This window comes from Equus przewalskii, chromosome 4 (genome assembly GCF_037783145.1).
Source record: "Equus przewalskii isolate Varuska chromosome 4, EquPr2, whole genome shotgun sequence".
Lineage (NCBI taxonomy): Eukaryota > Metazoa > Chordata > Mammalia > Perissodactyla > Equidae > Equus > Equus przewalskii.
In genome coordinates, this window is record NC_091834.1 from 34,933,447 (window position 1) to 34,956,527 (window position 23,081).

The 23,081-nt window shown below is 37.7% G+C and overlaps 1 protein-coding gene and 1 pseudogene across 6 annotated transcripts in view; one reads left to right on the forward strand and one right to left on the reverse strand.

The window, feature by feature from the left end:
- CDK14 (cyclin dependent kinase 14) overlaps nt 1–23,081 on the forward strand; it is a 549,155-nt gene that overhangs the window by 332,804 nt on the left and 193,270 nt on the right. For all 6 annotated transcript variants that reach the window (XM_070617449.1, XM_070617451.1, XM_070617450.1 and 3 more), the window contains one exon: nt 20,238–20,331. In XM_070617449.1, the coding sequence (XP_070473550.1) occupies nt 20,238–20,331 (94 nt within the window). The remainder of the gene's footprint in view (nt 1–20,237; nt 20,332–23,081) is intronic.
- LOC139083016 (elongation factor 1-alpha 1 pseudogene) lies at nt 9,142–10,749 on the reverse strand (annotated as a pseudogene).

The window sequence follows — 23,081 nt, forward strand, 5'->3', positions numbered from 1 at the left end:
CCAGATATGGTTCCCCTAAAAAGATTGCTTGAATGTGTCATTTGCTGTGATCTTTAAGATTAATTATCCATGAGCATTTTTTTCCTGCTTGCCCACATTATTGCAGGAGGGCTTAATAGATTTGCCCGGAGAAATCTTATGACTTCCTTGTTCTGCATCAGCTGTCTTGGAAAGAGATATTAAAGATGTGCAGGGCTTATTAATTTGTTTTTCTTTCCCTGCCTGGTCACCGGCTGTTCCTTGGAGAAGTGCTTTCACTGGTAGCATTTTAAATGACTGATGAAATGGGATCCCTCTCTTCTTTTATTATTCCATAGTACAAGAAATAATATTTCTTTGCTATTCCATGCAATATTTTGAGTTTTACATTTTTTTCCTTATAGTAGTCCTCAGTAAGGGCCTTTTCTATTTGCATTTTTGTATTAATTTTGACTGATTTCTGGATATTCCTAGCCTGAATATTCCCAGTTATCTGTATGACCTGTGACTGCTATTTTAAGACTTTATCTCTGGGATCTTCATTATTTATAAGAGTCTGTTTTGAACTTTGAAGCATTTTTAAACATTGACAGCCATCTTATTTTCAGTACACTAGCAATGGTGATGGACTTCAGTTTTTAAGGATAGTTTTATTATTTTCTCTTCCCAAACCTTAATTTTTAAGACTCAGCTTAGGTTTTATCTTTATCCTTGTTAGCATTTGTGTCACTAGGAATGAGAACAAATTTGCCATCTCTATTTCTTCTTTTTCTTTTTTAAAAATTTTATTTTGGTAAAAATACTTAACGTGAGATCTATCCTCTTAAAAGATTTTCAGTGCACAATGTATTATTGTTGACTATAGGTGCAATGTTGTACAACAGATCTCTGGAGCTTATTCATCTCACTTAACTGAAACTTTATGCCAGTTGATTAATCAGATTAACCGTCACAATGTCCATTGCCCCTACCAGACTATAAGCTTTCCAAGGCCAGTGACTACTTCTTTCTTGTTCCCAGACATAGTCCCAGAACCTGGCATAGCGGTCCGTCATCAAGAAAATATTACATAAATATTTTTTGAACAAATGAGGCATGCCCCCAAGAGGCTTCTTCATTGACACTAAACTGCTGAGTTCCCTCTGAGCATCCGATTATGACCATGCTTATCTGAGTGTGAAATAACACTCATTCAGAGAGCTGCCTCTTAAATTTCAAGGTCCAAAGCAGATGACCACCCAGTCCCCTCCAGTAACAGTGATTTCAATTGAAGAAGCAGAAGCTAAAAATATAATAAAGGCATTCAGAGATGCGGGTGAATCTGAAGTAATCCAATAGAAATATAATGTGAACCATGTGGGTGTTTTCAATTTTCTAGTATCCACAATTTAAAAAAAAAGCAGCGTTAAGTTAATTTTAATAATCTATTTTATGTTATTATAAATTTAAATTATAATTTTTAAATATATTTCAGCTAGTATATTCAAAGTATCATTTCAACATACAATCTATACAAAAATTATTAATGAGATAGTTTACCTTCTTCTATTTCTTCTTTTTTAACCTGACCAGACTGACCAAATAAAGACACATTGTTCTGCTTGGGGAGGCAGCATGGCATGAAGAAGGGATCACTGGCCCAGGATTCAGAGTCACAGTTCCAGATTCTGGGACTGAAATCAAGACATTTACACATGGAATAGTTTCCTTGCATGTCAAAATCAAAACATTGTCTTAATCATTCTATCTCTAAATTTGAGATTTAGATCTCTATCTCTAAATTTTAGCATTCGAGTAAATCGTACTGCTGAACCAGAGGTTTCCATGGAGACTACTGGAATTCCTTCAGAGTGACTTAGAAATGAAGTTAGGGTTTAGATATTTTGGTGAAATTATTGAACTCATGTTTTTTAGTGTTTAATTTTATATGACAGTATTATTCTAAATCAAGTTCCTTTTCCTTCTTCAGTTTCTTGTTTGTACTCTTCAGACTAGTTTATGCAAATCATTCATTCATTCTGAAGGTATTTATTGAATACCTGTTTTGTACCAGGCACTGAGTCAGGTCTTGGGGCTTATAGAGATGAGAAAGATCCATCCATGCCTTCCTTCAAGGTCAAAGGGAAAGACAATGTGATAAGCTATAACACAGGTGTACAAGTTAGTACAGTGGCGGCTCAGAGGTGAAGGTGATCAATTTATCTTTGGTGGGTGGTTGAGAGGAGGTGGAAGGTCGGGGAAGCTGTCAGGAAGTAGTAATTACTTGACTTGTTAAAGTCATCTTTCAAAATTGAAAAAGCTGGAGTTGAAGGACACGTAAGCCATGCCATGGGGAAAAGTATCCAACAAGAGGTGAAACAGCTGATATTTGTGGGTAGGGAAGAAGAACAGGGTTTATGAAGCAGGTAATGAAAAAGGAAGGAGTGGAGAGTGGGAGGAAGTGGCTAGAGACCGGATGGAGGAATATTTAGGAATAGTTAGGATATGGGAACTTGGTAACCGAATGGGAGGACTAAGGGAGGGACAAGGGTTTCAGATGATTCCTGGGTTTCTGGTTCAGGTTCCTGGACCAGAAAGCAAAAATACAGCTTTGCTATGTGCATAAAAAAAATATACACACACACACACACACACAAATACATATGTACTAAAATATATGAATACTGAAATACATATAATCTGTACTTTTGTTTAATTTTTATTCTGATACACTTTATTTGTAAGTACAATTTATTAGAGATATAATTTTGTTTCATAGTTTGAAAAATAAATTTTAAAGTTTCCGCTATATAAAAAGTCTATTGTTTTGCATTGAATGTTTTCTGAGATGGGCTTTTACCTACAATGTAGGGTTTGGTTTGGTTTTGTTTTCATTCCTTGAGATCTAAGTACTCTGCAGAAGTATTTGACTAAGATATATTGTGCCTATCTGTGCCTAATGAAGCGCTAACCACACAGTAAATGATGAGTGACAGTTTAATCAATTCAATTCCTTCAGTAGTCACCAAGGGCATGTGGAATGTAGTATTTAAATCTTTCACTTTTCAAATACTGCAAATGCCAACATGAAAAGATGACATCTGTTATGTGTAATAAATTTTCTTACAAATTGTAGCAAAAGAATTTTTTTTTAAATTTTGATCTTTTAGAAGCTAACCTCTTAGGGAACAAAACTCTTTAGTCTATTTTACAAATATAGTCATGCATAGTTTAATGACTGGGACATGTTCTGAGAAATGTGTTGTTAGTCAATTTCGTCATTGTACAAACATCATAGAGTGCACTTACGCAAACCCAGGTGGTATAGCCTACTACACACCTAGGCTATTACGGTACTCATCTTGTGGGACTACCATCATATACATGGTCCATCGTTGACCAAAATGTCATTATGCAGCACATGACTGTATATACATTCCAACAGAGAAAAGTGAGATAAATAAATGGCCACCTTGTTGCATCAAATCTCACTAGCTTTAATTGCATAATGGTGTATTTCAGTGAACCATGGCTAAATAAAATTACCTATTAGGTTAATAAATGTGGAACCTTTCTGAGTTAGTATTGCATCTCTGTGTGTTAAATTCAGATTGTGTTTAGTATTTAATTTAACTTATTTCACTAGTCTACTGTTTCTTTGTTGTTTCCTTGGCTGGAGCCTGAATACATATTCAGAGAATTAACCTGAGTTATGAGATTATGAAATTCCCTTCAAGAGAGAATTACCTAGATTCCTTTAGATTCTTGCTCTTCAGTTTCTGGTCTTACGACCAGCAGTGTCAGCATTGCTTAGAAGCTTGTTAGAAATGCAAGATCTCAGGCCTCAACCCAGACCTGGTCAATCAGAATCCTCATCCTAACAAAGCCCCACATGATTGACGTACACATTAAAGGGTGAGAAGCACTGCTTCAGATGCTTTGTTTTCAGTGGACATATAGGCTTTGGGGAAATTTCTGGTGCAGGCATAATGTTGAATGAGAGAAAGGCCAAACTTGCAGTGAGTTATGGTTCTCTTTATCTGCTGTTCTCTTGTCAGACGCAGCTTGACACTGTCTTTGTCTACTGCCCTCTTTCCAAATGTTTTGACAATACAGATGGTTCTGAATGGCTGTAAGTGATTCTCTGAACTTGAGTAGAGGCCTCATAACTTTCAGTTCAGGAAGTCTATATGAGAAGGGGCAGGTCTCCCCTCATGGTGATAGCATGAGCTGGGTGAGTCACCGTCCTCTCTGCACATCCTCAAATGCACAGGCTGTGCTGTGTCATGGTCCCTCCCAGGCTCTGTGGTTAAGCATTGCCACTTGAGAGTGAAACTGTCACTCTCTGCTTAAAGCTCTCTATCCTAAGGAATCTGTAGCCTTTGCTAATAAATGGATGAAATTGGAAGCTAAAATCTAGGAGAATTTTTGAGATTTCAATTGGACCATATTTTAAACTATTAAAGTCTTTCTACATTGTCTACTGAGATTGAACCAAACTCTTGCCCTGAGAATTAGGAAAGAAGGAGAACAATGTTTTATTTTTTTAATTTTTGAAATTTTTTATTTTTATTGAGGTACTTAAGGGTATTAAGCTAAGCAAACTAAGTCAGATGGAGAAAGACAAATACCATGTGATTTCACTCAAATGTGGAAGATAAACAAATAAACACATAAATACAGAAAACAGAATGTTTTATTTTTTGATGACCAAAATAAGATTAGTGTCAAGTAGATAAATAATAACCTCTAAGTCCTGTTTTATACTTCTTCATGTGTGATAATTGTTTACTGTTTAATATCTTGTATCGTTAATATCTTTATGAGACAATTGAGTACACTCCAATTAAAATGTCATGTGTCAAGTGCAGATATTATCTGAGTATGGGAGTTGATGGATCTCATTAAACCCTATTTTAGTTGAAAGAGATAAAGTTATCCTGTACCCTAACATCCCAACAGGACTTTAATAAACAGGCACATTACAATGCATCTTCGCTAGTGACCGTAGTGACCAGCTGTGATCACTACCTATTTCATTCAGATCTGAGAGGGTTGCTATGTTGCCATAATCCCTTTGACTCATTTGAACTATATCTTTAAAAGTGAAAGACCAATCCTTGTTCTGAGAAAGATGATAGTGGCTAATACATTTACAAGTAAGTAAATAAATTACACTTGTAGGAAGTAACATGGGAAGCATGGGGTTAGGGGACCTAACTCAATTTGAGAGATCAGGAAGCCCTCCCAGAGAAGTGACATTGAACTTGCTGTTCCCTCTGCTGATGGAGAAAAGTTCTTGCCCCTTCCTTGGGAATTTTGTTTTTTCTCTGCATTCCACACTCCCCCCATTGCCCCAAATTTAATAGTTTAGATAAATTTTTTCATCTTGAATTGCTTTGCCATAGAATCTGTATATCGGTTTTCAAATACCTTCATATCAAACTCAATTAATTTTGAATTAGTTTGCTGCCTAAGTTATTTAAGGTTGAACCTCAACTGACATTTCACATTCTAGCCTACAGTTCTAGTGGCTCATGTTGCTTCCAAGAAAAAGTTCTTCAAAATACACAGAGATTCTTTTCTTCTCATATAGGGGAAACACAAAATGCCCTGGCTCTTCTACTTAAAATGATTAATTCTATATATAGTCCCAAGGAGATGCTGTCCTTCCTCATTTTGCCTTTTTTCAAAATAAACTTTAAATTTTAGAATAGTTTTAGATTTATAGAAAACTTGCAAAGGCAGTAGAGAGTTCCTATATACTTCTTACCTGGTTTCCCCTATTGTTAACATCTGACATTTGTCACAACTAAGGAACCCACAGTGTTACATTACTATTAACCAAAGAACTTTATTTTGATTTTACTAGTTTTTCTCTAATTTCCTTTTTCTGTTTTAGGATCCCATCCAGGATACCACATTACTTGTATTGTCATGTGTCCTTAGCCTCCTCTGCGTTATGATAGTTTCTCAGACTTTCCTTGTTTTTCATGACCTTGACAGTTTTGAGGAGTACTAGTCAGGCATTTTCTAGAATGTCCCTCAATTTGGATTCGTCTAATGTTTTGGGGAGGAAGACTGCAGAGGTGAAGTGACTTTCTCATCACATGATATCAAGAATACATGCTGTCAACATGACTTATCACTGATGATGTTAGCCTTGATCAAACAGTGTAGGTACTCTTTTCCAGTTTTCTCCATTGTACTCACTGTCCACCCCCAACCCCCACCTCCATACGCTACTCTTCAGAAACAAATCACTAAGCTCCCCTGACACTTGGTAGTGGAGTGGGGGAAGGGGAGGGAGGGTTGCATTCCTTTGATTCATTCATTCAACAAATATTTCTGAGCCCTTACTATGTACCTGACTCTCTGCTGTGCCCTGGGGACAAGATGATGACCAAAGCCTTGTCCCTGATCTTAGTAGGTCTTCTATCTAGAGGAGACACACCTCAAAAAAGAAGAGAGAAGTTAACATCCTTTGAGTGTTATGAAGGGAACAAACTAGGGAAATGAGGGTGAGATGGGACCTGAACAGTAAAGAGGAACCTGCCTTTACATATGGTGGCTGGGATAGACATTTCTAATTAGAGCTGTGTGAGCTGACCCCTGAATAACAAGAAGCAATTTTCCACCCACAGAGTGAGGGAAATGCATTCTGGGCAGATGGAACAACAACTCATGCACAGATCCTGAAGTGAGAAGAGCATGACATGTTTTAGGAACAGACAGCAGAGCAGCATGACTGGAGCTGAGGAAATCCCAGCTCTCTCCAGAGGCGTGACGTGAAACTGCAGAGTGTGGGGGCCTTTATTCCATCCTTGGTTTTAAGGAGGAAAAAGGCTCAAGATATAATTTTTTTTAATTTTTTAATTTTTTATTGAGTTAATGATAGGTTACAATCTTGTGAAATTTCAGTTGTACGTTAATCTTTGCCATTCGTGTTGTAGACACACCACTTCACCCTTTGTGCCCACCCCCCACCCACCTTTCCCCTGGTATCCACTAATCTGTTCTCTTAGTCCACATTTTTAAATTCCTCATATGAGTGGAGTCATACACAGATTATGCTTCTCTAGCTGGCTTATTTCACTTAACATAATTCCCTCAAGGTCCATCCATGTTATTGCAAATGGAATGATTTTGTTCTGTTTTGCAGCTGAGTAGTATTCCATTGTATATATGTACCACATCTTCTTTATCCATTCGTCTGTTGATGGGCACTTAGGTTGCTTCCATGTCTTGGCTATTGTAAATAATGCTGCAATGAACATTGGGGTACATAGGACTTTTGGGATTGCTGACTTCAAGCTCTTTGGATAAATACCCAGTAGTGGGATGGCTGGATCGTATGGTAGTTCTATTTTTAATTTTTTGAGGAATCTCCATACTGTTTTCCATAGTGGCTGCACCAGTTTGCATTCCCAACAGCAGTGTATGAGGGTTCCTTTTTCTCCACAACCTCTCCAACATTTGTTATTATTAGTTTTAGATATTTTTGTCATTCTAATGGGTGTAAGGTGATATCTTAGTGTAGTTTTGATTTGCATTTCCCTGATGATCAGCGATGATGAGCATCTTTTCATGTGCCTATTGACCGTCCGTATATCTTCTTTGGAGAAATGTCTGTTCATGTCTCCAGCGCATTTTTTGATTGGGTTATTTGATTTTTTGTTGTTGAGTTGTGAAAGTTCTTTATATATTATGGATATTAAGCCTTTGTCAGATATATGACATGCAAATATTTTTTCCCAGTTAGTGGGTTGTTTTTTTGTTTCAATCCTGTTTTCATTTGCCTTGAAGAAGCTCTTTAGTCTGATGAAGTCCCATTTGTTTATTCTTTCTATTGTTTCCCTTCTCTGAGAAGACATGGTGTCCGAAAAGATCCTTTTAGTACTGATGTCAAAGAGTGTACTGCCTACGTTTTCTTCTAGAAGCCTTATGGTTTCAGGTCTCACCTTTAGGTCTTTGATCCATTTTGAGTTTATTTTGGTGAATGGTGACAAAGAATGGTCAATTTTCATTCTTTTACATGTGGCTTTCCAGTTTTCCCCACACCATTTGTTGAAAAGACTTTCTTTTCTCCATTGTATGCCCTCAGCTCCTTTGTCAAAGATAAGCTGTCCATAGATGTGTGGTTTTATTTCTGGGCTTTCAATTTTGTTCCATTCATCTGTGCACCTGTTTTTGTACCAGTACCATGCTGTTTTGATTACTGTAGGTTTGTAGTATGTTTTGAAGACAGGGATTGTGATGTCTCCCGTTTTGTTCTTTTTTCTCAGGATTGCTTTAGAAATTCGGGGTCTTTTGTTGCCCCATATGAATTTTAGGATTCTTTGTTCTAATTCTGTAAAGAATGTCATTGGGATTCTGATTGGAATGGCGTTGAATCTGTAGATTGCTTTAGGTAGAACGGACATTTTAACTATGTTTATTCTTCCAATCCATGTGCATGGAATGTCTTTCCATCTCCTTATGTCGTCATCCAATTCTCTCAGAAAGGCCTTGTAATTTTCATTATCTAGGTCCTTCACTTCCTTAGTTAAATTTACCCCAAGGTATTTTATTCTTTTTGTTGCGATTGTGAATGGTATTGTGTTCTTGAGTTCTTTTTCTGTTAGTCCGTTATTAGAATATAGAAATGCTACTGATTTGTGCAAATTGATTTTATACCCTGCAACTTTGCTGTAGTTGTTGATTACTTCTAAGAGTTTTCCAATGGATTCTTTGGGGTTTTCTATATATACGATCATGTCATCTGCAAACAGCGAGAGTTTCACTTCTTCCCTCCCTATTTGGATTCCTTTTATTCCTTTTTCTTGCCTGATTGCTCTGGCCAGGACCTCCAGTACTATGTTGAATAAGAGTGGTGATAGAGGGCATCCTTGACTCGTTCCTGTTTTCAGGGGGATGGCATTCAGTTTTTGCCCATTGAGTATGATGTTGGCTATGGGTTTGTCGTATATGGCCTTTATTATGTTGAGGTAGTTTCCTTCTATGCCCATTTTGTTCAGAGTTTTTATCATAAATGGCTGTTGGATCTTGTCAAATGCCTTCTCTGCATCTATTGAGATGATCATGTGTTTTTTGGTTTTTTTTTTCTCATTAAACTTTGTTTTAATGGGTCTCAAAATTCTGTGACAGATTTTTGGTCAAATTGTTTCCATTAAAATGTACTGATTTTAAAAACTAATAACTTAAAACTGCCACACAAAAAACCAAATGGTCCACAAAACATTCTCCTTTCCTTCTGAAGGTTTTACGATGCATTGTTATCATTAACCAGTCTTTTACTATTAAACTTAAATGGCCAATTGAGACAAACAGTTCTGAGATCGTTCCACCACTGATTAAGACTGGGGTGGCAGGTATTGGGGATACTATTCATTTAGCCTTCTGAGCCTTCTGGGCAGACTTGGTGACCTTGCCAGCTCCAGCTGCCTTCTTGTCCACTGCTTTGATGACACCCTCAGCAACCGTCTGTCTCATGTCACGAACAGCAAAACGGCCCAGAGGAGGATAGTCAGAGAAGCTCTCAACACACGTGGGCTTGCCAGGAACCATATCAACGATGGCAGCATCACCAGATTTCAAGAATTTGGGGCCATCTTCCAGCTTCTTTCCAGAACGACGATCAATCTTCTCCTTCAGCTCAGCAAACTTGCAAGCAATGTGAGCTGTGTGACAATCCAGCACAGGTGCATACCCAGCACTGATTTGGCCTGGATGGTTCAGGATAATCACCTGAGCTGTGAAGCCAGCTGCTTCCATTGGTGGATCATTGTTGCTGTCACCAGCCACATTGCCACGGCGAACATCTTTGACGGACACGTTCTTGACATTGAAGCCCACGTTGTCCCCAGGAAGAGCTTCGCTTAAAGCTTCATGATGCATTTCAACAGACTTTACTTCAGTTGTAACATTGACTGGAGCAAAGGTGACCACCATGCCAGGTTTCAAAACACCAGTCTCCACTTGGCCCACAGGGACAGTACCGATACCACCAATTTTGTAGACGTCCTGGAGGGGCAGACACAAGGGCTTATCAGTTGGACGAGTTGGTGGCAGGATGCAATTCAGAGCTTCAAGCAGCGTAGTTCCACTGGCATTGCCATCTTTACGGGTGACTTTCTATCCCTTGAACCAAGGTATATTAGCACTTGGCTCCAGCATCTTGTCACCATTCCAACCAGAAATTGGCACAAATGCAACTGTGTCTGGGTTGTAGCCAATTTTCTTAATGTAGGTGCTGACTTCCTTAACGATTTCCTCATATCTCTTCTGGCTGTAGGGTGGCTCAGTGGAATCCATTTTGTTAACACCAACAATTAGTTGTTTCACACCCAGTGTGTAAGCCAGAAGGGCATGCTCACAGGTCTTCCCATTCTTGGAGATACCTGCTTTAAATTCACCAACACCAGCAGCGACAATCAGGACAGCACAGTCAGCCTGAGACGTGCCTGTAATCATGTTTTTGATGAAGTCTCTGTGTCCGGGGGCATCAATGATGGTCACATAATACTTGCTGGTCTCGAATTTCCAAAGGGAGATATCAATGGTGATACCACGCTCACGTTCAGCTTTCAGTTTATCCAAGACCCAGGCATACTTGAAGGAGCCCTTTCCCATCTCAGCAGCCTCCTTCTCGAATTTCTCAATGGTTCTTTTGTCGATCCCACCGCACTTGTAGATCAGGTGGCCAGTCGTGGTGGACTTGCCCGAATCAACGTGTCCAATGACAACGATGTTGACATGGGTCTTTTCCTTCCCCATTTTGGCTTAGACTTTGCGGTGGTTTTCACGACACCTGTGTTCTGGCGGCAAACCTGTTGCGAAAAGCGATCATGTGGTTTTTATTCCTCAGTTTGTTGATGTGGTGTATCACGTTGATTGATTTGCGGATGTTGAACCATCCCTGTGTCCCTGGTATGAATCTCACCTGATCATGATGTATGATCCTTTTGATGAATTGCTGAATTCTGGTTGCCAAAATTTTTTTAGAATTTTTGCATCTATGTTCATCAGTGATATTGGCCTGTAGTTCTCTTTTTTCGTTGTGTCCTTGTCAGGTTTTGGTATCAGCATGATGTTGGCCTCATAAAATGTGTTAGGAAATGTTCCATCTTCCCTGATTTTTTGGAATAGCTTCAAAAGGATAGGTATTAAATCCTCTCTGAAAGTTTGGTAGAATTCCCCAGGAAAGCCATCTGGTCCTGGGGTTTTATTCTTTGCGATGTTTTTGATTGCTGTTTCAATCTCTTTCCATGTGATTGGTCTGTTCAAATTGTCTGCCTCTTCTTGAGTGAGCTTTGGGAGATTGTAGGAGTCCAAGAATTTATCCATTTCCTCTAGGTTATCCATTCTGTTGGCATATAGTTTTTTGTAGTATTCTCTTATAATCCGTTGTATTTCTGCAGAGTCTGTTGTTATTTCTCCTCTTTCATTTCTGATTTTGTTTATTTGAGCTTTCTCCCTTTTCTTCTTTGTAAGTCTGGCTAGGGGTTTGGCAATTTTATCTTCTCAAAAAACCAGCTCTTTATTTCATTGATCCTTTCTACTGCCTTTTTCGTTTCAATAGTATTTATTTCTGCTCTGGTTTTTATTATTTCTCTTTATGCTGACTTTGGGCTTTATTTGTTCTTTTTTCTCTGGTTCAGTTAGGTGTAGTTTAAGATTGCTTATTTGGGATTTTTGTTGTTTGTTAAGATGTGCCTGTATTGTGATGAATTTTCCTCTTAATACAGCTTTTGCTGTATCCCATATGAGTTGGTATGGCATGCTATCATTTTCATTTGTTTCCAGGTATTTTTTGATTTCTTCTTTAATTTCTTCACTGATCCATTTCTTGTTCAGTAGTGTGTTGTTTAGTCTCCACATCTTTGTGCCTTTCTCAGCTTTTTTCTTGTAATTAATTTCTGGCCTTATAGCACTATGATCGGAGAAGATGCTTGTTGTTATTTCAATTTTTTTAAATTTGTAGAGGCTTGCCTTGTTTCCCAACATATGGTCTATCCTAGAGAATGTTCCATGTGCACTTGAGAAGAATGTGTATTCAGCTCTTTTAGGGTGAAGTGATCTATATATGTCTAGTAAGTCCAATTGTTTTAGTTTTTCATTTAGCTCCACTATTTCCTTGTTGATTTTCTGTCTGGATGATCTGTCAATTGATGTGAGTGGGGTGTTGAGGTCCCCTACCATTATTGTGTTGTTTTTAACATCTTTCTTTAGGTCTGTTAGTAGTTGCTTTATGAATCTTGGTGTGCCTGTGTTGGGTGCATAGATATTTATAAGTGTTATTTCTTCTTGATGAAATGTCCCTTTGATCCTTATATACTGTCCCTGTGTGTCTCTCTTTACCTGTCTTATTTTGAAATCCACTTTGTCTGATATATGAATTGCAACACCTACCCTTTTTTTCATGCTATTAGCTTGAAGTATTGTCCTCCACCCCTTCACCCTGAGCCTGTGTTTGTCCTTGGGGCTGAGGTGTGTTTCTTGGAGGCAACAAATTGTTGGATCTTGTTCTTTAATCCATTTTGCCACTCTGTGTCTTTTTATTGGAGAGTTCAATCCGTTTACATTGAGAGTGATTATTGATGCATGTGGACTTAATGCTGTCAATCTGTCGCTCATTATCTTCTTTTCCTGCAATTCTTTTCCTGTCTGCTTTAGCCTACCCATTTAATACTGCAATTTCTTTTTTTTTTTTTTTAAAGATTTTATTTTTTCCTTTTTCTCCCCAAAGCCCCCCGGTACATAGTTGTGTATTCTTCGTTGTGGGTTCTTCTAGTTGTGGCATGTGGGACGCTGCCTCAGCGTGGTCTGATGAGCAGTGCCATGTCCGTGCCCAGGATTCGAACTAACGAAACACTGGGCCGCCTGCAGCGGAGCGCGCGAACCTAACCACTCGGCCACGGGGCCCCCATACTGCAATTTCTAATGCTGGGTTTCTTAGATTTTTCCTTATTTATGATTTGTGACTCTGTTCTGTATTTTATTTTAGTGTCTACCCTGAAGTTTGTATTTAGAATCTCGTGTATAATATAGTCTCTTCTCGGGTGGTCTCTTATTTACTTGGCCAATACTGATTTAGACCCTTTACTCTTCCCCTCCTAAATAATTATTTTCATTTCTTATTCCAACTCGTGTTATGAATTTGTAGTTAGAGCGATAAGATCATCATTGCTTTGGTAGTTTCCTTACCTTTACCCTAATGCTATAGTTGAATGTTTGCTGTCCTGTTCTGGTTCTATCCATCGGTCTCCCTAGTCTGTGGATTGTGACCCCTTTGTCCCTTTTTCCTTCTTGAGGATTTCTTGTAGTGGAGGGCTTTTAGTTACAAATTCCCTTAACTTTTGTTTGTCTGGAAAAGATTTAATTTCTCTCTCATATCTGAAGGAAATTCTTGCTGGATAGAGTATTCTTGGCTGAAGATTTTTATCTTTTAAAGCTTTGAATATGTCACTCCTTTCTCTCCTAGCTTGTAAGGTTTCTGTAGAGAAATCCACTGAAAGTCTGATAGGGGCTCCTTTATAGGTTATTCTCTTCTTTTTTCTTACTTCCCTGAGTATTCTTTCTTTATCTTTCCTTATTGCCAATTGTACTACTATGTGCTTTGCAGTAGGTCTTTTTACATTGACAAATCTAGGAGATCTGAAAGCTTCCTCTACACATATTTCTCCCTCAATCCCTAGATTTGGGAAGTTCTCTTCAATAATTTTGTTAAGCACACTTTCTGCTCCATTTTCCTTTTCCACGTTCTCGGGAATTCCTGTGATCCTTAAGTTCTTACTCCTTATTGAATCCACTATCTCTCGGAGATTTTCCTCATTTTTTTTTTAATTCTTAGTTCTCTTTCTTCCTCTCTCTGGAGCCATTCAGCCTGTCTATCTTCAATTATGTTAATTTGCTCTTATGGTGTCTACACGGGCATTCAGGGAATCTGTATTCTGTTTTATCTGGTCCATTGTGTTTTTCATCTCTAGTAATTCTGTTTGATTCTTCTTTATGATTTCAATCTGTTTTGTGAAGTAACTCCAGAACTCATTGGCTTGTTTCTCTATCTTTCTCTCTACCTCATTGAATTTTTTGCTTATAGCTGCTCTGAACTCATTATCACTTAGTTGACCTAATTCCAAGTCCTCAGGACTTAATTCTATGTTTTTATTGTTTTCCTTCTGGTCTGGGGCTTTTATAAATTGCTGGATGGTAGAGCAGCGGTTTTTTCACATGGTGGTAGAATTCGGTTGCAGTTACAGCCTGTCGCCACGAGATAGGGGTTGAGAGCCGTGTGTTCTGAGCTCTCCGCCTTCGGGCAAGATGGCGGCACCCAGTGAACTTTGCCAGGAAGGAGGGGCTGCTAATCTCGCGTGCCAATCTGGATTCAGCTCAGTTTTGTTCTCTGGTCTTCCGAGGCCCTGGGTTTATGGGGTCCCCATGCACAGAAGCTTTCCCCCGTCAGCGGGTCTCCACTGAACCAGCGGCAGGAGTCCTGGATGATCCCCCGTCGCGCTGCCCCTCCCCCGCTCCTCCCGGACCCACGCAGCAGGGATCACAGACTCTAGGGGGGTAGCGACATTCTCTCCTACCCATTCCAGCACCTCCGAGGCCGTCAGCAAGGTTTGTGATCTCCACCTTCTTGGTATTGTAGGTCTCTAACGTGTTGGCATTAGATTTATTCTCTGAAATTCAGTTTTTCCAATCCTTTGTTGTATTTTGGAGGGGAGAGAATCCCGGGTCAGCTCACCCCACCATTTTGCTCTGCCTCAAGATATAATTTTAAAAATCTGATTCCTTTCCTTTTATTAACACAGAGACACTGACATGGTTGTGGATAGAGGGAGGGCAGATGGAAAGAAAATAACTTGAAATCATTTCAGAACACAGCAACTTTATATTTATAAAATTTCGTTTATCAGGTAAAATTTCCTAATGTTTCTAAAAATAAAAGTACTTCCAGGCAGTGAAATTTTGCTCCCCCATGTTCTAAACACAAAACAAAAACTTCTAAAAAGAAGTTCATGAAAGTAAACTCTCCTTTCACCTCAACCTTTGTTCAAATCAACTCGCCAAATCCTGTATGTTGAGAAGAAATCCTTACAGAATTGCTTGTAGAAGCACTGTCATTAAAAATCACCGTACATATTTTGTCCCAACTTATTTCTTTTAAAAATACTTTAAAGATTAGGGGCTGGCCCCGTGGCTGAGTGGTTAAGTTCGCGCGCTCCGCTGCAGGCAGCCCAGTGTTTCGTTAGTTCGAATCCTGGGTGCGGACATGGTACTGCTCATCAAACCATGCTGAGGCAGCATCCCACATGCCACAACTAGAAGAACCCACAACGAAGAATACACAACTATGTACCGGGGGGCTTTGGGGAGAAAAAGGAAAAAATAAAATCTTTTAAAAAGTACTTTAAAGATTAAAATATCCATCTTTGATCAAGTTTTAATAATTTAGCAATTTTTGGCAAAATGCTTGGAATCTTTTAAAGCATGTCTATCACAGAAAAACTGCTGAGGAAAATAGTGAAAAACAAGATCATATTTGTGAGCCCATTTCTATTAGTAATTATTCACAAATAATCATGATATGTCATTTCTTTTAATTTTTACTCTGTAACTGATGACAATGATTTCTTCTATTTACAAATACGTTTTTATGCAAGTGGAGCATAACATAGATTAAGGTTTGGCAAACTTTTTCTGTAGAGGACTGGATAGTAAATATTTTAGGCTTTTCAGGGCATATGGTCTCTGTAGCAACTATTAAACTCTACCATGATGACAAGAAAACAGCATAGACAACACATAAATGAATCAGTGTGGCTGTGTTCCAATAAAACCTTATTTATGAACACAAATTTGAATTTCATATAATGTTCATATATCACCAAATAGTCTTCTTTTGATTTTTTTTCAGCCATTTAAATATGTAGAAACCATTCTGAGCTCACAGGCCATTATAAAAACAGGCACTGGGCAGGATTTGGCCCACAGTCTGTAGTTTGTAGACCCCTATGCATTATTGTGTGTTGCCTCCCTGCCCTCCCGGGGTAGAGACGGAGCTTATACTATTGTTAGTCTTATTCATTTGCTGCCATGAGTGGGAAAGAACAAGGTGGCATTTACAACTAATGCTTGTAGTTGCTTCTGTCCTCAAAACTATTTTATCTCCTAGTCTGCCTGTGGTCTGGGTTCTCCACCCATATATCCAGCTAGTGAGCTTCCTCCACCATGAGTACTGGGATACAGAAAAAAAGGAAGACCTTCTAGCCTGGGAATAAAACACAAACTTCTTAGCATAGAACATGGCCTTCTGCTCTCTTTTTAACTTTTCCTTGCATTTTCCACACTGAGCCGTAACAACATTTGACTTTCTCTAGATTCCTCACTGAGTGGATCCTGTTTTTTCTATTTTTTCTACCTGAATGCCCCATTCTCATGCTAGTGCCATCACCCCATAATCTACCTTTTCTAGTCCTTTAAGACTTTAGGAGTTAAGTTTCTCCTCGCTCTCCACATTGAGCTGAGCATGTCCTCTCATACTCTTTTAGTATCTTATCATGGGAATTCTGTAGAATGTTTTAGAATTACTGTGTTTATAATATACGGACATACTTAAAAGAAACTTGATAGAAGTTTTCCTAAAATTGACAACAGTCCTAACACTTTACATGACTATACCAATAATGAGAAGCAAAGCTGAAAGAAAAAAAAAACTTTTCTGTACTATCAGAAAAAAAGGCATCATCATGCTAGAGGAAAGACTGTTATATCTGTATTCTCTTCATAGAGAATGATATTATATGATTTTTCAAAGAAGAGGTCACTGAAGGTTATGCAGCCAAAATTGAAGAAAGAAAAGTATTAGAGAGGTGTGTCAGACAGTTAATAGATATGTTACTTTGTTTTTTTGAATTTTATATTATTTGTCGTATTCTTTTTAAAATTTATGATTTGTTTTGACTTATTTTCTCATTCTAAATTTACTTTTGTACCCAATTTTTAATTCATAATTTTGTATTCTTTTTTGAAATAAGAACTCCTAAATTGTATGACCTTCTGACCTAAAAAGTTGTCCATCTCTGCCCATAATTACAAGGAATTATCAATTCTGCTTAAAATGTTGTTTTGAGTTGTGATAAAAAAAATTATGCATTCGTGGCATAAATTAAATTTTGAAATTTTGAGTTTAAAAGAGTTGAAAGATGTGTGAGCCTGCGTGAGTATTGTATATATTGCCTTGCCAGGTAACTAATCCTACAATAAGAGTTTGAAAATACTGCACCCGGTGGCAGCTTTAATTGTAAGCTTTTGTGACCAGTTCTTATTCTTGAAGAATTTAGAATAAGTGGGTGATAATTGCATCATTATTCAAGTTGTCAAAAGAAGCAACAAATTAAAGGAGATATTTCCTGAAATAAGATTATATATCATAAGTATAGAACTTAAGTGGATGAATTTTTTCTCGGTAAACCATTCAGGGCAGTCAACTTAATCCATCAAGAGAGAGGGAGCACAGAGCTAATGGAAGATAGCAAGGGGAAAAAAAAAGGAAAAGAGGCGACAATCATTTCATATTAAATTGAAGGGCTTTTATTGCTGTTTGGCAATAAGGCAACTCCAGTAATTAAAGTATTCTGCTATGTTAATGTGTTGATAGGTTTTATAGTTTCACTATTTTATTTTATTGTGCTTTCTATCTCTTTTTATAAATCCTTTAATATAATTCTCTTAGCTTCATTAGTATACTCTCAAGCATCTTTGAAAAATGATGTCATAGGAAACATCCATTAGAAATGAGAGTCCCAGTCCCTTAGCCAGCTAAGCAGGTAAGAGCCTGTAGAAATGCTCTATCATCACATTCCAACTGAGGAGAATTGCATCATAGTTTTGTCTTTTAGTTGTTGTAAATATCATGTTATAGAGATGATATAGACCAAGCACGAGTAGTGGTAAAAGAATTTCTATACGTATTTCTGACAGAGTAAAGGTTACCTCACCAGCTACCTTAGTTGGGTACACAGTGGGGGCGGCTGTGGCTTCTGCTGAGGGTCTTCACACTCAGAATTTCAGCTTCTGGTGGGAAAGATTAGGACCAAAAGGTCATGAATAGGGAGTATATTCTGAATGTAAAAAAAGGAAAAGTACAGGGAGCTATTTAAGATCCAGGATATTTTTACATAAACAAATAGAAAACAATAGAAATGTAGGTTAGTAGTCTTAGAGAAGGATTATTGGCATAAAAATTTGGAAAACCACCAAGTTGAAATTCCAGACCTCATCAGCCATCTGAAGCCCTAAATTTATAAGAATATCATTATATTTTCATATGCTAATAAAATAATTCTGGATACTTACGTTGTCTCTCAAATCTTAAATGATAACTTGTGTTAAAACCCATCTGATTTTGAAATTAATTCTTTACTACTTAATGAAACTATTTTTTATGATATAAAGTAGCATTTGTTTGTTTTTAGTCATTTTGACTCTATATTCTATTCATGTTTAATTTGGATAGAAATTATGTGGTGTAATAGAGAAGAGATTTCTGCAAATATTTTACTTTTTTAATTATCATTTTATATACATATTGTTTTATATACAACATATTGTTTTATGTACAACCATGATAACACCAGGGCAGCTACAGAGAAGTAGTCCCTGTCCTTAACCTCTAGAGGATCTGAAATAAGTTGAAGACACAAGGGTTTGCTCACCCTAAATTGAATATGGGTGCAACAATTGAAGAAGTGTCCCAATATGTTCATAATTTTATTAGGATACTTTTGGGAAACATAAACCCATTCAAGGTAGAGCCATTTGAAAAAAAATCCTGGAGAATTGCTAGAAGGTAGAGAGATCTAGCAAAAACACTGGATTGTCTGAACATCCAGGCCTTAGGAAGATGGGAACTGGGTCAATTCAGGGGACTTCATCCACAGGAAGATGGACATTCTTGCTAGTTCTCTGCCACTAATGTGACTTATTCCATCGATATATGTTAGTTTCTTTCCCTCCCGCTCCCAAGTGACTTGTTCTCCAAAGTCCCAACAGAAGTATCTGATTGACTCTCTGCCTGTACTGTGGATTGGCTGTTCCTCTTGGGTTAGACGTAGGCTGCTGTTGTGTGGGAGGGAAGGTCTCCTGATATGCTGGACCACCTTACTAGATAGGAACTGTGAGCATGGCAGGCTAAGCTAGGAGAGGAAGTTGACCATAGCAGATGGCTGGTATAGTGAATAAGAACTTACCAAATAAACTCATAAAGGGAGCTATCCTGTCTGCTGGAATGTTCATGGAAGCCTTAGTGGAATTTAAATTAGATTAGAGAGTGCCGGCCCGGTGGCACAGCGGTTAGGACGTTCTGATTTGACAGCCCAGGGTTTACTGGTTGGGATCCCAGGTGCGGACATGGCACTGCTTGGCAAGCTATGCTGTGGTAGGCATCCCACATATTAAAAAAAAAAAGTAGAGGAAGATGGGCATGGATGTTAGCTCAGGGCCAGTTCTCCTCAGCAAAAAGAGGACGATTGGCAGTAGTTAGCTCAGGGCTAAGCTTGCTCAAAAAAAAAAAAAAAAATGATTAGAGAGGTTGGGTTTGATTTACATGTCAAGAGCAAATAGATGAAGAAGGAGGCAGTTCTAGGTAGTGGAGCAATTTGAGCCTAGTTCTACAGATTTATGCTTGGCCTCTGGGCAGATCAGTCTGGCTCAGTACTCCTCAGTGTAGCTGCCCTGAATCACCTGAGCAGCCCAAGTCAATGCCTGGGCTCCAACCTTGACTGATTGAAACAGAATCTCTGGAGTTTGTGTTCAGATCATTTGCAGTTTTTAAAAGTTCCCCAGATGATTTTGATGTAAAAGGAGGTTTGAGAACCCCTGGACAGCTAGAAAGGACAGTATATTATGAGTTTGTGAAATCGAGTTGGGAAATGATATTAGAACACAACTGTGGAGGCTTTCTGTATCAGGCTAAGGAGTTTCATGACTGTATCCTGTAGGTAAGAGGAGCCACCGAGGTTTATATTTTATTAGTTTCCACTGTTTTTTGAGCCCAGTATAGTTGCATCTATTTAGAGTCCTTTCAGGGCAGTAGACGAAAGGAGAAAGGAAAGTTACAGAATCGAAGTAGATGTGGCACAGCCCTTGGTACTCATTAAGAATGTAATGTATTCATTGTTTCTCCTCTGTAGGAGTAGATGTTCTAATTCCAGATTTAGTTTTCTAAGCAGAATATATTGAAGTTTTTGTACACTTCTTTCATCTCTCTGTAGGGGAGTTGGCTGCATCTTTGTTGAAATGATCCAAGGAGTTGCTGCTTTTCCAGGAATGAAAGACATTCAGGATCAACTTGAACGAATATTTCTGGTAAGTTCTTTACAGAATGCCTGTAAGAAAAATTGGTTTCTAATTCATCCCTTAGTGACATAGTCTACAGTTGTGGTGGAAAATAATTTTAAACAAATTTATTGGTTGTCACATTTAATTCTAACATATATTTGGACCTTTGATAAAGCAGGAAATTAGTTAAGAATTGTGTTTTAAAATTACTGCACATGAGTAATATGCCAAAAAGGTAAGAAAGGATAGGGTGTCAGTAGCAATATAGAATAGTGGGTTAAAAATGAGGGCTTTCACAGGAAAATCCAAATAATTTATATAGATACTCCCCCTCCTTCAAGTAGGGGGAGCTTAACTCGCTCTCCTTCCCACCCACCTTAAATGTGGGTTTTGATTGGTAACTTTTTTCCCATAAAGTAGAGCATAGAAAGAGGGGCGGGAGGGGAGGATAATAAGTTTAAAATGGAGAAATTGGGCAAGCGGTACCTCAGTCAGGTCTTTAAGACCAGCGTCATCAAAGATAAGCCACATTGGTAGCGCGGACCCTTGGTACAAGGTATTGAGAACGGCACTTTGCCTCTGTGATCTTCCTCCGGAAACCATAATCCCAGTATAATCATGAAAAACATCGCACAAACCCAAACTGGGGGACATTCTACACAGTACCTCAATAGTACCCCTTAAAACTGTCAAGGTCATTGAAAACAAGGGAAGTCTGAAAAACTGTCACAGCCCAGAGGAGGCTAGGGAGACTGGACAACTCAATGTAATGTGCTATCATGGATAGAATCCTGGAACAGGAAAAGAACGTTAGGGAACAACTAGTGAAATCCAAATGAAATGTGCAGTTTAGTTAATATCAGCATACCAATGTGTGTTCCTTCGTTGTGACACATGCACCGTATAATGTAAGATTTTTGACAATAGGGGAAACTGGTGAGGAGTATATAGAAACTCTCTGTACTATTTTTCACAACTTTTTCTATAAAACTGTTCTGACATTTAAAACTTGTAAATTTTTTTTTAAATCTGCAAAAAATTAATAAAATGTATTCTGGAGCCAGACAGTCTGGGTTCAGCTTGGGCAGGGCCTTAGCTCCGTGAGCCTTGATTTCCTATGGGTGAAAGGAGGAATAAGGACAGCGCCTGCCTCATAGGCTGTTTTGTGGAATAATTGACTTTCTACCCTATATACACATTTCTACATTTACTGAGTGCTTTTAGAACTATGCCTGGCACATAGTTAATACCTCATAAATACAAGATGTTATTATTTATATAAAATCATTTTTATACTGAATATTTTTTTCAGTAGAACTTCCACATTAGCTAATATTCCTGTTAGCCTGTTATTTAAAATATGGAATCAAAGCAAGACAAATTAAGGTTGTTAAAAGGATTCAAACTGTATACATTGTAGCAGTTAACCACGTTCTCATGCTTTTTCCTTCTTTAATAAAACTACCGTATAAAATCACTGATGCAGATTTTAGTATGGCCTGTGTCAAGAGATGTACTTATTGGATTATCATTCATTTTAGATATGTAAGTGCAGCATTGAAATATAGTTTTCATATTAAGCATAAGGACCGCAGTAGAGTGTAGAGATATGAATTAAGACTCCATCATCAGTAAAATAATAATAAGAGGAGAGTGGAAACTAGGAAATCAAAGCCCACGGGATTCCTCCACCCCAGGCGTCTCTGCACACTCACAGCAGATGCACAGATGGCAGAGTCCCTAACATTACAGAAGCCTTCTTCAGAGTGTTGTCCTGTTGGGTTCTTCTCCCAGAAGCTGTCTGTGTCCACTTCCTTTCACTTTTACTTAATTATTATTTGTTATCCATAAATTCCCACCCATAATGTTAAAATAATGTCTTATGATTGTAAAAGTAGTGCATCTTTATAAGGGAAAATTCCTACAATGCCACAAAAGTAAAAAACACCTGAAAAATCACCCTTTATCCTACTATCCAGAGAAAACCACATTCAGTATTTTGATGTATATCCTCCATTTCTACGCATGTTAAAAAAATTGAATATCTTATATACTATTTTGTAACTTGCTTTTTTTCACTTAACATTTAATTAACACCTTTCATTGAACAATAAATCCAGAAACTTGTTATCATTCTTAATGACAGGGGAGTGTTTCATTGTATGGATGAGACATTATTTGCTTAAGCAGCCCCATATTAATAGCTTGTTTACAGTTTTTAGCTATCTTAAAGTGCTGCTGGAAACATCCTTTGCACAGTTATCTTACTAGTTAAAAATAATTATTAGAATTGAAAATCCTTGATTCAGTAAGGTTTTATTTTTGTCGTTTATTGACGATTCTTAGCCATCTCACCCTTCATTTAAACTCATGGAATTCTTCCTTCTCCCTATTCTTGAGAAAATCTCTTGCTGATTTCATTGAAATTGTATTGAGCTTATAATTTATATTAGGTACAAAATATATAAAATTGAGCTTTCCCATCCAACAATAAATTATCTATCTTTATTCATATTTTATGGCCCTTTGCATAAATGTACAGTTTTTATAAACATATTTCCTTTTCCTTTTTTCTATTTGAGCTTTTGTTTTCATTCCATTATTTTAAATAGCTTTTCCACAAGTATTTTCTTCAAAATGTAATAAACTTTTTCATATATTGTGTCATTGAAAAAAATAGCAGGAGAGAGAATTTTAATGGGCTGTAGTTTGCATTATATATATTTTTATGCTAAAATTTATCTTCAAATATTTAGGCTTTTAATTTATTTAAACAT